The 15,085-nt window shown below is 39.7% G+C and overlaps 1 protein-coding gene across 1 annotated transcript in view; it reads right to left on the bottom strand.

The window, feature by feature from the left end:
- Positions 1–7,747, bottom strand: part of LOC145674101 (uncharacterized) — a 28,112-nt gene extending 20,365 nt beyond the window's left edge. Inside the window, exons 1-2 of the mRNA XM_081743925.1 lie at positions 7,726–7,747; positions 834–3,713 (exon numbers count right to left, since the gene is read on the bottom strand). Of these exons, the coding sequence (XP_081600051.1) occupies positions 834–3,713; positions 7,726–7,747 (2,902 nt within the window). The remainder of the gene's footprint in view (positions 1–833; positions 3,714–7,725) is intronic.
- Between the last annotated feature and the right edge of the window lie 7,338 nt (positions 7,748–15,085).

Here is a 15,085-nt window from a genome sequence, read left to right as displayed (position 1 = left end):
ACAGAGCAAGCGGGAGAAGCTGTTTTTCGTTTTATATAAATGAAGAACGATTTGGAAAGTGAAAAATTGTTTGAGAGTGGAATCTCGTAAACTTTAGACTTTTGGATATTTTTATTGTTTGCGATTTAAACTGAAAAGAATAAAAAGTAGTATAAATGCTCCAATAATTTAATAATAATCATTTTTTGCATTTTATTGACAGTTGAAATTATCTACTTTCAGCCGTTGACTCCATTAAAATAAGAAAAAAAATAAATTACCTAGGAATACAAGAAACTTGGAGCGCGATTCAAAGCTATGTTGACTTGGATTCTGAGGGGGGTCCGATGTGACAAGTTCGATGCTTATATTGAAATTGGGTTCTCGTCGTTTCTGACGACGAAGAGACCAACTTGACTATTTAGGATCTTAAAGGTCTCCAAATTAACCTTCGATTTAGAGGATTTTCTGCAACATTTCTGGTAAAAGGGACCACTATGTCTCATATGCGTTACCTCGGTCGATACATAGTTGCGTTACAGGAAGGTTTTCTACTAGATGTAAGGATAGGACATTCTGATCACATTAATCCAATAGAATTTGGAGGAGAATATGGTTGACTAATATCAAATTTTATAGGCACGGTGTGCTGCATTTTGAATCGCATTTCCCATCTGATTATCAACGCTGAAACCTACATTACATCTTTAAATAATAACAATTGATTTTTGTCAAATGTACACCTAGAAATTAATTTTAGTGTATAATTATGATTATGAATTGAAAGAGTATTTGTCCACAGCTATTCCTCATTCTTAAAAAAATCAATTTAAAGGTAATTGTCAAACACATACCTTTTCCTTGATCTACTTGGTCCTGGATTTCAGAACTTGTAGGTGTTGGCGGCCCTTCAATAGTAGTAGTATTACTAGCTGTATCCACCTTCAAAGATGTCAAGGAAATTTGTTCTCCATCTGTTGCTGGAATAGAATATCTTCCTTCATCATAACTACTTCTATCTCCTACATTTCCGTCACCACTACTGCCAGTATCTCCCTGGTGGCTCTGGCTCTGAATGAAATGCAATTTAGGTTGAACTAGAGTTGGGTTTTGTGATGAGAACGTTCCTAGAGGGAATGTCTGAGAGCGCAGAAGAGGAGGACGATCTTCTTGTGATGAGGGCGTTCCTAGAGAAAAGGTCTGAGATCGTTGGAGAGGAGGACGATCTTCTTGTGATAAGGACATTCCTAGAGGAAAAGTTTGAGATTGCTGAAGACGAGGATAGCTTCCTTGTGATAAAGACTCTTCTACAGGGAAGGTCTCAGACCGCTGAAAAGGTTGATCTATAGGTCCGGCAGGACGAGGAATTAACTGGGGCAATGCTGCAGACGACATAACTGGACCTTCAGAGCTGTTCATTTCTTCCAATTCTGCGGAATTTCGGGGGTACATACCTTTGCAAGTGGACGTGCTATCTCTATGATAAATATCCATATATTGAGTCTGACCTACCGAAGTAGTCGAAGAATCTGAGATAGTAGCGATACAAGGATTTGTAGACTGCACCACTAAACCTGACACAGGTTGGTTTTGCGACTGTGACTGAACCTGGCTTTGCCTGAAATGCCATTCTGGTTGTACATACGTTGGATTCAGCGATGAGAGCGATCCTAGAGGGAACGTTTGAGATCGTTGAAAACGAGAACGATCTTGTAATGAAGGGAAGCTCTGACTTCGCCGAAGGCGAGGACGATTTTGTTGTGATGCCGTCTCTCCTAGATAGAAAGTCTGAGATTGCTGAAAAGGACGATCTCCTATAGGTCCAGCGGGATGAGAAATTAACTTTGACAATGTTGCAGACAACATAACTGGACTTTCAGTGCTGTGCATTTCTTTCCATCCTCTAGAAGTTCGGGAGTACATGGCCTCGTAAGTGGGCGTGCTATCTCCAGGATAAATATCTGTATCTTGACTCAGGAATTCGGGAGTATTCGAAGAGTTTGAGATAGAAACAGCAGAAGAATTTCTAGAGAGAGATATTCGCTCTACTAACTCCTGTGCAGGCTGGACTTGTGACTGTGACTGAACCTGGCACTGACTGAAATGCCATTGTTCTACTTGCGTTGGATTTTGCGATGAGGATGTTCCTAGAGGGAAGGTCTGAGATCGTTGGAAAGGAGAACAATCTTCTCGTGATGAGGGTATTCCTAGAGGGAAGCTCTGACATCGCCGAAGACGAGGACGATCTTCTTGTGATGCCGTCTCTCCTTGTGATGAAGGCTCTTCTATAGCGAGTGTCTCAGATCGCTGAAAAGGACGATCTATAGGTCCAACAGGACGAGGAATTAACTTGGGCAATGCTGTAGACAACACAATTGGACCTTCAGTGCTCTGCATTTCTTGCAGTTCTGCGGAATTCTGATGGTACACAGCTTTCCAAGTGGACGTACTATCTCCAGGATAAATATTCATATATTGAGTCTGAAATATGGGAGTGGTCGAAGAATTTGAGTGCACCACTGATCTTGGCACAGGCTGGATTTGCGACTGTGACTGAACCTGGCTTTGACTGAAATGCCATTGTGGTTGTACGTACGTTGAATTCTGCGATGAGGGAGCTCCTAGAGGAAACGAATGAGATCGCTGAAAAGGTGGACGATCTTCTTGTGATGAAGGTATTCCTAGAGGCAAGCTCTGATATCGCCGAAGATGAGGACGATCTTCTTTTGATGCTGTCTCTCCTTGATAGAAAGTTTGAGATGGTTGAAAAGGATCATCTCCTATAGCTCCAGCGGGATGAGAACTTAACTGGGGCAACGCTGCAGACAACAAAACTGGATTTTCAGTGCTGTGCATTTGTTGCCATTCTGTAGAAGTTCGGGAGTACATGGCCTCGTAAGTGGGCGTGCTATCTTCAGGATAAATATCTGTGTCTTGACTCAGGAATTCGGGAGTATTCGAAGACTCAGAGACAGAAACGGTACAAGAATTTGCATAGAGAGAGGTCTGCGAATGTGATTGCTCAAGAGGAGGACAATCTCCTCGTGCTGAAAGTTCTTCTAGGGGGAAAGTCTGAAGAGGATCTTCGATAGGTTGAGTAGGATCGGAAATTAACTGCGGCAATATCGCAGTCAACAATACTGGACTCTCAATGTTGTGCATTTCTTGCCGTTCTGCAGAAGTGTGGGGGTGCATAGTTTTGTAAGTCTGTCTGCTATCTCCAGAAGAAATGTTCATATCTTTAGTCTGGGTTAGGGGAATGCGTGAATAATTTGAGATAGTAATGATACCAGGATTTCTGGAAAGAGAGGTCTGCACTGGTACAGGCAAGATTTGCGACTCAACCTGGCGTTGAATGAAATGCCATTCAGATTGTTCCTGCATTGTATTCTGCGACGAGATTTTTTCTAAGGGTAATGTATGAGATTGCTGAAGAGAAAGACAAACTTCTTGAGATGAACCTTCTTCTAGAGAGAAGATCTGAGATTGTTGAAGAGGAGAACGATCTCCTTGTGATGAAAACTCTCCTTGTGGGAAAGTCTGAGACTGCTGAAAAGGATGATCATCTATAGGTCCACTAGGATGTAAAATTGACTGAGACAATCTTGGAGCCAACAAAGTTGGATCTTCAACGCTGCATATTTCTTGCGATCCTGCAGATGTGTCGGAGTACGTAGCTTCGTAACTTTGCGTACTATCTCTAGAAGGAATATCCATATTTGTAGTCTCTGTTCCTAATAGAAGGAGAAGAAATAACATTAGTAATGTCATATTTATACTAAATACCACAACATATATAGTCTACAGTCATTTTAGAAAAAAGTTTCGTGCTTTAGCTACACGTCTATCTATTAGAACTAAAACTGGAAAGATGCATACAACTACGAATTCACTTATAGATCAGTTTCTCTTAAATTTAGGAACTATAATACGAGTTAATAGACCTGAAAAGTGGCGTGACTTTAGGGCCTAAAAGACCTGTAATGCAGGCGATCCCGTCATGACTTGGAGACACTCAGCATCTTCCCTTTTCTGAACAAGAAAGGTTAATTTATGTATTATGGCAACATTGTAGAATAGTCGTAAATGTTTATTATAGGTAGAACAGGAAAATTATCAAAATATCAAATAATTTCATATTTTAATTTTCAACTGATCAGTGCAGTTGTTGAAAATTCTCACAGTCCTGGAAAACTCGATGATAGTTCATCGGCTCTCTCTTACGCATTCTGCTCTCCTTTTTCCAGCGTTGTCATACTTATCAGGTATGAAATTAACAGATTCGAACATAAAAACCAGGGAGAATATCTATTACGAAAAACGGAACATATACCTATGCAATTAACGATGCACAAAACAATAAATACTTAATATTTATCAAATTTCTGTCCACCCTACCCACATAAGAAATTTCGTATTAATCTCTTGTTAATATTTGTCACTTTTAATGTACTTTAGGAAACATTTGTGACAGTGAAAGAATTGCCATGGGAATTTAATAAATCTTGGTATAGTTTTTATGCTTAATTGATTCCTTTGTTATGTTTCCATCAAATTCCCTGATTTAAAAATCGATATATCGTTATGTTGTAACACTGAAATGAGAGAAACTCGAGAGGTACCAAACAAACATTGATAATGGAAGCACTCCACTGAATAATGATGTATGACACTTTTTTGGAACGTGCTGAGTTCCCAGTGGAATCAACTACTGTACGGAACATGATTACCATCCGCTGAAAGGCTCGTTTCTTCATTATCCAGGTAATTTCACTAGTATGCTGGCAAACCGTTTTTCAAAGCGATGCTATGCTATAAACCACAAACATATCGTTTTCCTCGAATTCACTGAAAAGTGTCACACATCGTTATTCGGTAAGATGTTTCAATTCTGAAATATCTTATACTTTAGTTCGCGGTATATATTTCTCTTCCTTCCTCCACAAATGCTTCTACTGCGCACAAAAGAGTAATTTCAGCACTTAATTCAATAATTTCCGAATTCAAGGCAATTCCCATTGATTGAAACTTCACAAATTACTCCAAATAAGGCGTGCTCAGGGCTCAGGTTGCACCCATGAGATTTTGATGGGACATAATTATTCAACGAAACTGGCACAATTGATCTTACAACACCCACAAATAATGTAGAGTGCTTAGAAGGAATACAAGATGGCCCAAATGTAGGTATACAGTCCTATACTAATCGGCTAATGACATTTTATATCATTTACTAATTGTTACACATATAGGCATTGCCTTAGTTCCTTTATTATTTGTTATTAGTTCTTTTCACTTACATCTTAAGCTCGGAACAGACCTAAGAAAAGACCCTCATTATCTTAACAAACTAAAATGTCATACTGATTAATGCAGAACTGTATACCTACTTTTGGGCCATTCTGTATGGACTGATTCTGTTTGAGATGAAGAAGGCACATGCTACGAAATGTACAGTAGCCTCCTATGCATTTGACTTGCAAATTAATAAACCATACACCTAGCTTAAATATAGGCGTGTAAAAAAAACTTTCACGGCTTTAAAGTAACTATACAAAAACGAACGCTACAACGATTTGCTATTTGACTTAGTATGTGAGCATTAATGCTGAAATAAAGTTATTATTAGATTTAAATACTTGCACAAACTGAGATTTGGAATAATATACGAAGAAAGAAACATTATATATTTGATTTATTACATTTTTTACGAGTAATGCCAAAATCGCGTGAAAAAAATAGTTACTTTCTAAACGTATTTCGCATTAAATTCTTGTAAAGTTGAGAAAGTACTTAAAATAACAAGCAGCACATTGTCAAAATAGCAAGAATTACCAGCAAATTTCGATACTCAAACGCGACTTTTTGTTCCGTTTTATCAGGGAAATATCGGATAGTATCTTGTTCAAGGTCAGGATTGTTAATTTTTGAACTTACCTCGTAGGCTGGTGATGCTTTCTTTGAGAAATATTTTCAGGGAATCGTGGGACAAAACAAAATAACTGCATTATTTGGCGAAGAAGTGTCCTGCACAAGAGTAAAACGTAATTTATCTTTGCTATTGGGAACAGGTTTATTTGTGTTCGGCCGGTGGTAACCAAGTTCCTGGAAGATACATTGCTTTTGGTTGCGCTAACCTTATCTTTTTTCCTTGTAAATAGCCGGGTATCAATTATAGATCATTTTCAATTCGGCGATAAATTGGTCGCATGCTGTACTTGTTTCTTTAACAGGAAGGCACCCTGGCTCAGTGGTAGAGCGCTTACCTCTGGTGCGTGTGGTTCCTGATTCGATCCCCGTCCAAATAAGTTTGTGTGGACAACATCGTGTCCGTGGGTTTTCTCATGGTACTCTCGTTTCCTCCCACATTTCATTCCACCAAGTCTCTCATCATCATTCACTGACCTTAATCATCATCTCAATTAGCCTAATCGGCATAATGTGGGACGTTAAACTCAAAGGTTTTATTTCAATTCATTTCATTTCAATATCACAACATGGGTAACACTGAAGGTGTGACTTCATCTTTATAAGCGCCTTTACTTCTGTGAAAGAAGTTTAGCGAGCCTATATGAGAAGTAGAATCCGAATTCATGAACTCCCGCCGAGAGTCGAACAGGGCGTCCCGCACTGACGACGCGTACGCTGACTATATAGCCATGGAGAAGCTCTTATCATTTGCGAATTCAGATTAGGAAGTATGGGATTTAAATACTTCTTTTTCTCCATGCAATGAAAATTAATTATGAATCTCGTTTTGTGAAATAGAAAATATTAATTTAGCCGAGATCATGTATTGTATAGAAAGACTGAAACTAGATTGGAATGATGATTGCTGGTGAGTGTACCAGCAAACCTCAACAACGATTCGCGAAACAAATCACGCACAGTATTTCTCTTCTGAAAACAATAAGTGCACGGCTATTCGTTGCGTTCGCAACGACTTTTTATACGCTGCATGCGCTTGGAATACGCTGACCATGTATCAAAATGTGGATGGCTAATCACAATGCGCCGCGAACGTGAAAGCAATAAAAATGCGCAGAAAACGTTGGCTCGAGCGTATTTGGTGCGTTTCGAAACAATAAACCGCCTGGCCTTTCGGAATCAGTAAAATATTTTTAAGGAAGGGAAAAAAGGAAAGACGTGTTGCCAAGCAAGAAGATTTTAGCAAGAAACAGCTGCTTGGAAAATGCCTTGTGCAGAGTATTGGAACTTTGCTATTACAGACGTGGACCTGGAAGCCCTGACTGCCTCACAGTATGATTTATAACTCTGGCGAAAGTAAAATTACCGAGCAGCTACCTAGTTCGCGTTCGCTGCAGGGGTAACGCGTCGGAAACGCATCCATGTTAGCCATACACTAAGACCAGACAGGTGAGAATGCCGTGGGAAGGGCAAAAGACCACTTGCTGCTCTTAAACTCTTTCATCTGAACTGCTTTTACGTACTGGATCTACGCCCAAAGTTTAAAGCACCCAGATTCTTCCAGCGTATAAAAATTCGATACGTGTCCCATACACTAAAGTATTGACAGCTGATAACAAGCAGATGTGCTTAAGCGGTAGAGATAGGTGAGTCAAGATTTGTGAGTGGGTGATTGGGTCGTGGATCAACATGACGTGACCCATTGCAACCCATCATCCAAGTGACCCATTCTGGCCCACGCATCAACTATGACCCACCAACGAACTCTGTTCAGTTCATTGTAGACAGCATCTCCTGAACACTGGTGAATTTGTTTACCTTTTACCTTCAAGGCCTCCATTTTTCTTCCTCTTTCATTTGTTTCTATTTATTTACCTGAGAATCTAACGAGGAAACCTATCCAAGTGCAACTCTGACTTCGAGTCGAGACTGTGGCCGTTGGATACCTTGTCCCAAAAGAACATAACATGAAAAGGGATACATCCTCGATCGCGACCGTTGCGGAGATATAAGCGTGAAAAGTTAGAAATTGAGCTCCATACTATACATTACAAAGTCAGATTCCGGGTAAGATTTTTCGGAAACGGTCGGGTAAGGAAACTCAGGTATCAAATTAGTGTGGGGAGCCCAGCACCTATTGAATGAAAAAATTGTCCCCGGGGCACTCGCAGGGTCCCGGCGGGTCCAACTCAAAATTTGCAAATGGAATCGGGGGTCAAGTAACATATTGTATGAAAGCTATTGTTAAATAAAAGAAGATAAAACAAATCTCAACTCTCTACGATAACCCTGTGCCAACGGGCAACTGGTCAAAATGTCAATACAACCTATATCTATGGCTACACTTCTAAATCCGTTAAGTTGCGACAATAACAAAACAGAAAAACGCGTTTAAAAGTGCAAGGTGTTGAAGTAAAGCAAATTGCTCTTTCACAGAGTCGCACAACGGACCTTATCCAAGTATAAGTGTGACTTCGAATGACCAATGGATCACAGAATAACCATGACCATTGGATTTCGTGTCCCAGAAGAGAAAGAATACATTGTCAATCGCAACCGTCGTGGAGGGTGAGAAGGTCAAAAGGCAACGGTATATGCTTCGAGCATCGGGACCCGAGATTCACAGAGTGTACCGTGGAATTTTTTTATTGGAGGATTTGCTGAACGAGAAACATGATGGTAAAGACGAATATTAGTGACCTGGAAACTGTGGGGCAACTTGGAGAGGAGTGGGGATGGAGAAACCTGGAATAATGGTGCAGAAATAAAATATATCGGAGGATGCTTTTGAGAGAGAGACTCTGCAGCAATTTGCTTTACGTCAATGCCTTGCACTTTTAAACGTGTTTTTCTGTTTTGTTATTGTCACAACTTAACGGATTTAGAAGCGTGGCCATAGATTTTCTTATGTAGGTTGTATTGACATTTTGACCAGTTGCCCGTTTGCACAGGGTTATCGTAGAGAGTTGAGATTTATTCTATCTTATTTTATTTAACAATAGCTTTCATACAATATGCTACTTGACCCCCGATTCCATTTGCAAATTTTGAGTTGGACCCGCCGGGACCCTGCGAGTGCCCCGGGGACACAATTTTTTCATTCAATAGGTGCTGGGCTCCCCAAACTAATTTGATATGTATTCCCTGAGTTTCCTTACCCGACCGTTTCCGAAAAATCTTACCCGGAATCTGGCTTTGTAATGTATAGTATGGAGCTCAATTTCTAACTTTTCACGCTTATATCTCCGCAACGGTCGCGATCGAGGATGTATCCCTTTTCATCTTATGTTCTTTTGTGACAAGGTATCCAACGGCCATAGTCTCGACTCGAAGTCAGAGTTACACTTGGATAGGTTCCCTCGTAAGTGAAAAAGGAACTTCAGGCCCTTTTGGATAATAATATATGTAATTATAATAATAGCAATAGGACTTAGTACTTGGCTTTCAATACACATCCGAATTTCAGTTTTTTTCCTTTACATTGGCCTACTTTGCCTTGATTAAGACTTTCAAATGTCATCCTGTTTTCCACCAGTACTCTGTATCGAGAACGACAGAATGCTAATCGTTGTCCGACTTACTTCTTACTATAAAAAAATATGTGAATAGGAAATTCTAGTCCGAACTACAAATAAAAAGTAAAAATCTTTGTTGCTTTTCTTTAGGGGGGATCATCTTGTTTAGGTCTAGATTGGTGTTGAATTATACCAATATATCCAGTCTGGTATTTATGGATTTTTAAGGAACTCTTAATGCCGTATTATTATTATTTTTATTATTATTCATAAATTATATTCAAGGTAGTTTTTATTATGCTTAATCAAGAACTACTGCCCGACACCAAACGCTATACTTTGGTGCATAACTATAAAGGTAACCAAGAAAGTTCTGTCGCTTTTCGTGGAGGTCTGTGTTCAATTGGACCTCACACCGTGAGTTGAATGCGAGTGGAGATAAGGCGAACGTCAGTTGTTGGTGTGGGTATATCCAACATACTACCTGGTTGTGGCAATTCAGACACAACGTGAACTTGCGTAAAGACAGAGGGAACATGGGACATCCACAGAGCGTCATAAGAGCATATATGCTGAACGAGTTCAAATGGAGGTCAAACGCCGCTGTAGCGGGGCAAAAGGTATGCCAGGCCTTTGATGAGGGTGTCGTGACGACGCGGACAGTGCAGCGATGGTTAAACAAGTTTAAGGACGATGACGAAACACTCGAAAACACCAACACATGTACAAAGAGGAACTGGGACTACAATTCAGTGTGTGGAGAAACCATTCGGCTGCACATCCATCAACTTGTGAAGCACTACAATTTGGGTCGATGGGTCTCACATATTTTGACTCCGGGCCAGAAGGCAACGCGGCAGTCGCCTGTGTTTATTTACTGTTTCGGAGCCATTTCTGGACAGGGCGTTGACATGTGATAAAAAGTGTGTCCTATACGAAGCTCCACGGCGACGTCATCATTGGTTAGCATCCCATGAACCGATTTCAAAACAGCCGAAACCAACACTGTACCAGAAGAAGGTCCTTCTGTGTGTTTGGTGCTTCGTGCATCGGGAACCGCTACCAGCTGGTCAGAGTATCAATGCAACTGTGTAGTGTCAGCAGTTGAGCTGTGCTCAACAAAAACTCAAAACTCTGGAGCCATCACTTCTGAATTGCAAATGGGTCCTCGTTTACGGGACAACGCTAAGTCCCACGTGGCTAGGATGACTCAGGACACCATTTTCCGCCTTGGATGGGAAACAATATTGCAACCACTATATTCCCCGGGTATTGCACCGTCCGATTATCACCTGTTCCATTCTTTGGACAATCGCCTTAGAGGACGCCAGTTCAAATCCCTAGTAAAAGCCCAAAATGCACCTGATACTTTCTTCGTTTCACGGCCCACCAAGTTCTACCGCGATGGATTCCATGGCCTTCAAGAACGTTTTCAGAAGGTCGTCGATGCTGATGGGGACTATTTTTGATCCTCCAGGTTAGGTGACATATCAATGTTCGAAGGTGGTGGGTGAAAAAGCAACAAATCTTTTCTTGGTTACCTTTATATTTAAATTTAAGACCTTGTATACAGAACCTATCTACACAAGATTGATTTTCTTTGAAATTTCACTTAATTTCTTTACGGTTTCCTGACAAAAATATTTATTTATTATTCGTGACTACAAAACATAATTATTTTATTACACTGAGGAGAAATAAAAGAGAGACCAAATGAAATCCAAATTGAACAAAAGCATTGTTTCTCACCAAATTTTCCATCCTCTATGTCTTTTAAAACACTTCTTAAAGCATATAAAAATATACTGTACTTACAAATCAGTTTGGTACCTTTGTTTTATGTCTGTATTTGTAGTACCTTTTTAAAACGTTTGTCTTCAAACTGTCAAATATAAATCGCAGTAAATTGTGTAATCTGCTGCCACAAAAAAGTATCCTATTTTTCGATCGGTACAAGGAAGAGATACTATACTATTTTTCGATCAGTATGGAAAAACAATATTTTTCCATATTATTAATTGTCAATAAACTTCGTTACTTTTAATGAATGAAGCAAGATAATTTTACTATGATGTTTTAAAAGCTGGTCATTTGGGGGACCAGGAAACCATTTGGGGGGCCTGGCCCCGATGGGCCCCCCCTTGACTACATCCCTGCAGATATATCATAATTACCTGTACAATCCTATCGTGAAATCAAGTAACATATTTCTACCGTGGAATTTATGCGCCTATAAAATGAGATAGTACCCAATATTTTGCCCCATTTGATTCAGATGCAATTCCTCTTCTTCTTAATACACGGCTATTCGATGCGTTCGCAACCCGTATGGCTCATGCAAACGCTTGTAGTAAGCTGACCCTGTATTTTAATATGGATGGCTAATCACAATACGCTGCAAACGCGAAAGCAATAAAACCGTGCAAAATAGGTCGGCTTGATCGTATTTGGTACGTTTTGGAACAATGGACAGCCTACTGTTTCGGATTCAGCAAAATATTTCTAAAGGAAGGAAAAAAGGAAAGACGTGATGCCAAGCAAGGGGATTTTAGCAAGAAACAACTGCTTGGAAGCTCTGATATTATAAAATATGTACGTGTATAAGAAAAGAAAACTCACAAAAATAAAAGAAAATTCCAAAAAATTAGCTAATCACAGAAAAATCTATGTAACACAATAGAGTCAGGTCTATTTTTCGTGATTTGCATTAATAAGAATAAGGGTGTGGCAGTAAGACCTAGAAACTCTGACTGGTTCACAGTATGATTTATAACTCTGGCGAAAGTAAAATTACTGGCTAGACACCTGGGTCGCGTTCGCTGCGCTGGTTAACGCATTGGAAACGCACCCTCGTTTAGCCATACACTTAGTTTCCTTTCTACATTTCCATCCATTACTGTAGCATACACGTCCTACGTTAGTATGCACCCATATACTATTGCTGCGCAAAATTACTCACGAATTACTAAAATAATGAATACTTATCAAACTAGGGCCTACTTCTTTCCTGCATGCTAACCGTTCAATATGCGAATACTTACATTTGTATTTTTTTTAGGACCACGCGCACTCGTACAGCCTTAACAGTGTGTGGATGTATGGCATAGGAACTAGAGTGCATTAACCACAAACCAACTTGTGCTAGGTGGCCACCAAAAAGTACGAATGCTATCTAAGCGAGTCAGGGCAGGTGCACAGAAAAGGGGCCCAAGCGGCAGCAATAGGGTACGTCCGTAGGGAGCAGACGCGTCAGCGACGGTGGGTATACGCATATATAAGGATTATGGAAAACATTTCATACGTCATAAAACAAATGGATTGTGAGTCGCAAAGCTTCCCAACACTTGCATTATCAGTATGAACACTGCCTTCGGGTTAAGTTCTAAATTTGGTCATCCGTTTCTAGCAAAATTTTGAAAATTAGCGGGAAGAAATATATAATTTACTCGTTTCTGTGCTTGATAATGTGTAAGGCGAGCGGAAGTTATGTTTATATATATGTATACCCCTTAAGGGATCCGGGGTATTTGGGATATTTTTTAGACTTTCAGTCAAGCAGCTACTGCATCGTCACTATTTATCCTAGGATCATGGTTCATACCTCATTCTCTTCAGAATAGAACTGGCTTTCAAATGATACCATTTGCATGCTCATACCATATACTAGGAGCGGGAAAAATAATGTCAAAGGGAAAATTTCGGAGGGAAATTTTTTCTCGCACTTTGGGCCCCTCTGGAACGGCCCTGTGTGAACGTAGCCAACTAAAAAAAATCTGATAATTAGTACTTTGTATACTGAATGTATGTGCCAAATTTCAAATTTCTATCTTGAATACCAAGGGCGGGAGAAATTTTATCAGGAATTCCCACCATGCCCCAAATTACCGTAAAATACTATGATCTCAGGAAAAAAATTTCCTGAGACATCCCTAATTACCCTAGGGTCATGTTTCACCCATCATTCTCTTCAGAATAGAACTGCCTTTCAGGCGGTATGACTCACGTGTCCCCATCATGTATCTAAGGCACGAAAATGAGAAAATACGGGATTTTTTGGGTTTAAATATCCTTTTTTCAAGATTTAGCCCCCCCTGGACCCCCCTGTTTTAACGAAGAGATCTGAAAAAAATCTGGTAAATACTACTCGGTGGGCTGAATGTTTATGCACAATTCCAATTTTCCAGGTGCAAAAGTAAGCCCGGCAAAAAAAAATATACCGACAATGTCCCATTTTCCCGTATACAGAGGGAAATTTTTAAACATTCCCTGAGACATCCCTAATTACCCTAGAGTCATGTTTCGCCCATCATTCTCTTCACAATAGAACTGCCTTTCAGGCGGTACTATTCACTTGTCCCCATCATGTATCTAAGGCGGGAAAATCCCGTGAAAGGGATTTTTTGGTTAAAATTTCCCTTTTTCAACGTTTAGCCCCTCTGTACCCCCCTGTTTTAACCCAGAAATCTGAAAAAATCTGGTAAATACTACTCGGTGGACTCAATGTTTGTGCACAATTTCAATCTTCTAGGTGCAAAAATACGCCCGCAAAAAATAGTACCGAAAATGTCCAAAATTCCCCTATACAGAAATATATTTTGATAAAAATTCCCTGACACTTCCCTAATTACCCTAGGGCCATGTGTCGCACATCATTCCCTTCAGAATAGAACTGCCTTTCAGGTGGTACCATTCACTTGTCTCCATCATGTATCTAAGGCGGGAAAATGAGGAAAAACTGCATTTTTGGGTAAAAATATCCCTTTTTTCAACTTTTTGACCCGCTGGATCCCCCCCTGTTTTAACGCAGAAATCTGAAAAAAATCTGGTAAATACTGCTCGGTGGACTGTATGTTTGTGCAAAATTTGAATCTTCTACGTGCAAAAATAAGCCCGCCAAAAATACTTTACATAAACCACCCCCAAAAAGTATTACACGAAAATATAAATTTTAGACTTATGACGTCATCACCTCCTATGTCTCGACGCAGGAAGGTGTGAAACCATACGTAATGTCTTCTACAATGCCTCTGGACTTGAAAAACAAAAAAAAAACGGACGAAAAAGCTCAAATAGGAGAGTTATAACGCAATGTACCATGAAACACCCCGTATGGTACAAATTGTACCATAAGATCCCCAAAGGGATATATATGCGCCGTTATAAGTATGGAACTATTTGGCAATGTTATACAGCATGCTTGAATTGTGGAAAAGCAACAAGCATTTGTATTCTTTGAACATGGGTGCAGGTATACAGAGACCCTCCATTGGGTATCTTTAACCAGAGACGAGAAATTACACTATTAATTTTAAAAAAATGTGTCCAAACTTCTCTAGCCCTAAGCTAACCCGACCCTACCTAACTCTACCCTAATCTACTCTATTATATAGTTTTAAAGTGGTCCTAAAAGTTGATGATTCTTAAATTTTCGACTTTTTGTCGAAAACCAGGCGGAGGGCCAACTTCGGAATAAATGCAAAATTGGAATTCTGTATGACATACCACTTCCTTTCATTTTGTCTTTCGTATTGAGTATTATGTGATACACAGTACATTTTCCGTTTCGTACTTCTATCTTATTATACATTTAATTTGTAACATCCCGATATATACTTTTTAATCATATAGATAAATGAAATATAAAACTTTATACGTGTAGGCCT

Source organism: Thermobia domestica, chromosome 17, assembly GCF_964235325.1.
Source record: "Thermobia domestica chromosome 17, izTheDome1.hap1.1, whole genome shotgun sequence".
Taxonomy (NCBI): Eukaryota; Metazoa; Arthropoda; class Insecta; order Zygentoma; family Lepismatidae; genus Thermobia; species Thermobia domestica.
Note: the sequence above shows the minus strand (reverse complement) of the source record. Positions and strands in the feature narration are given on the sequence as shown.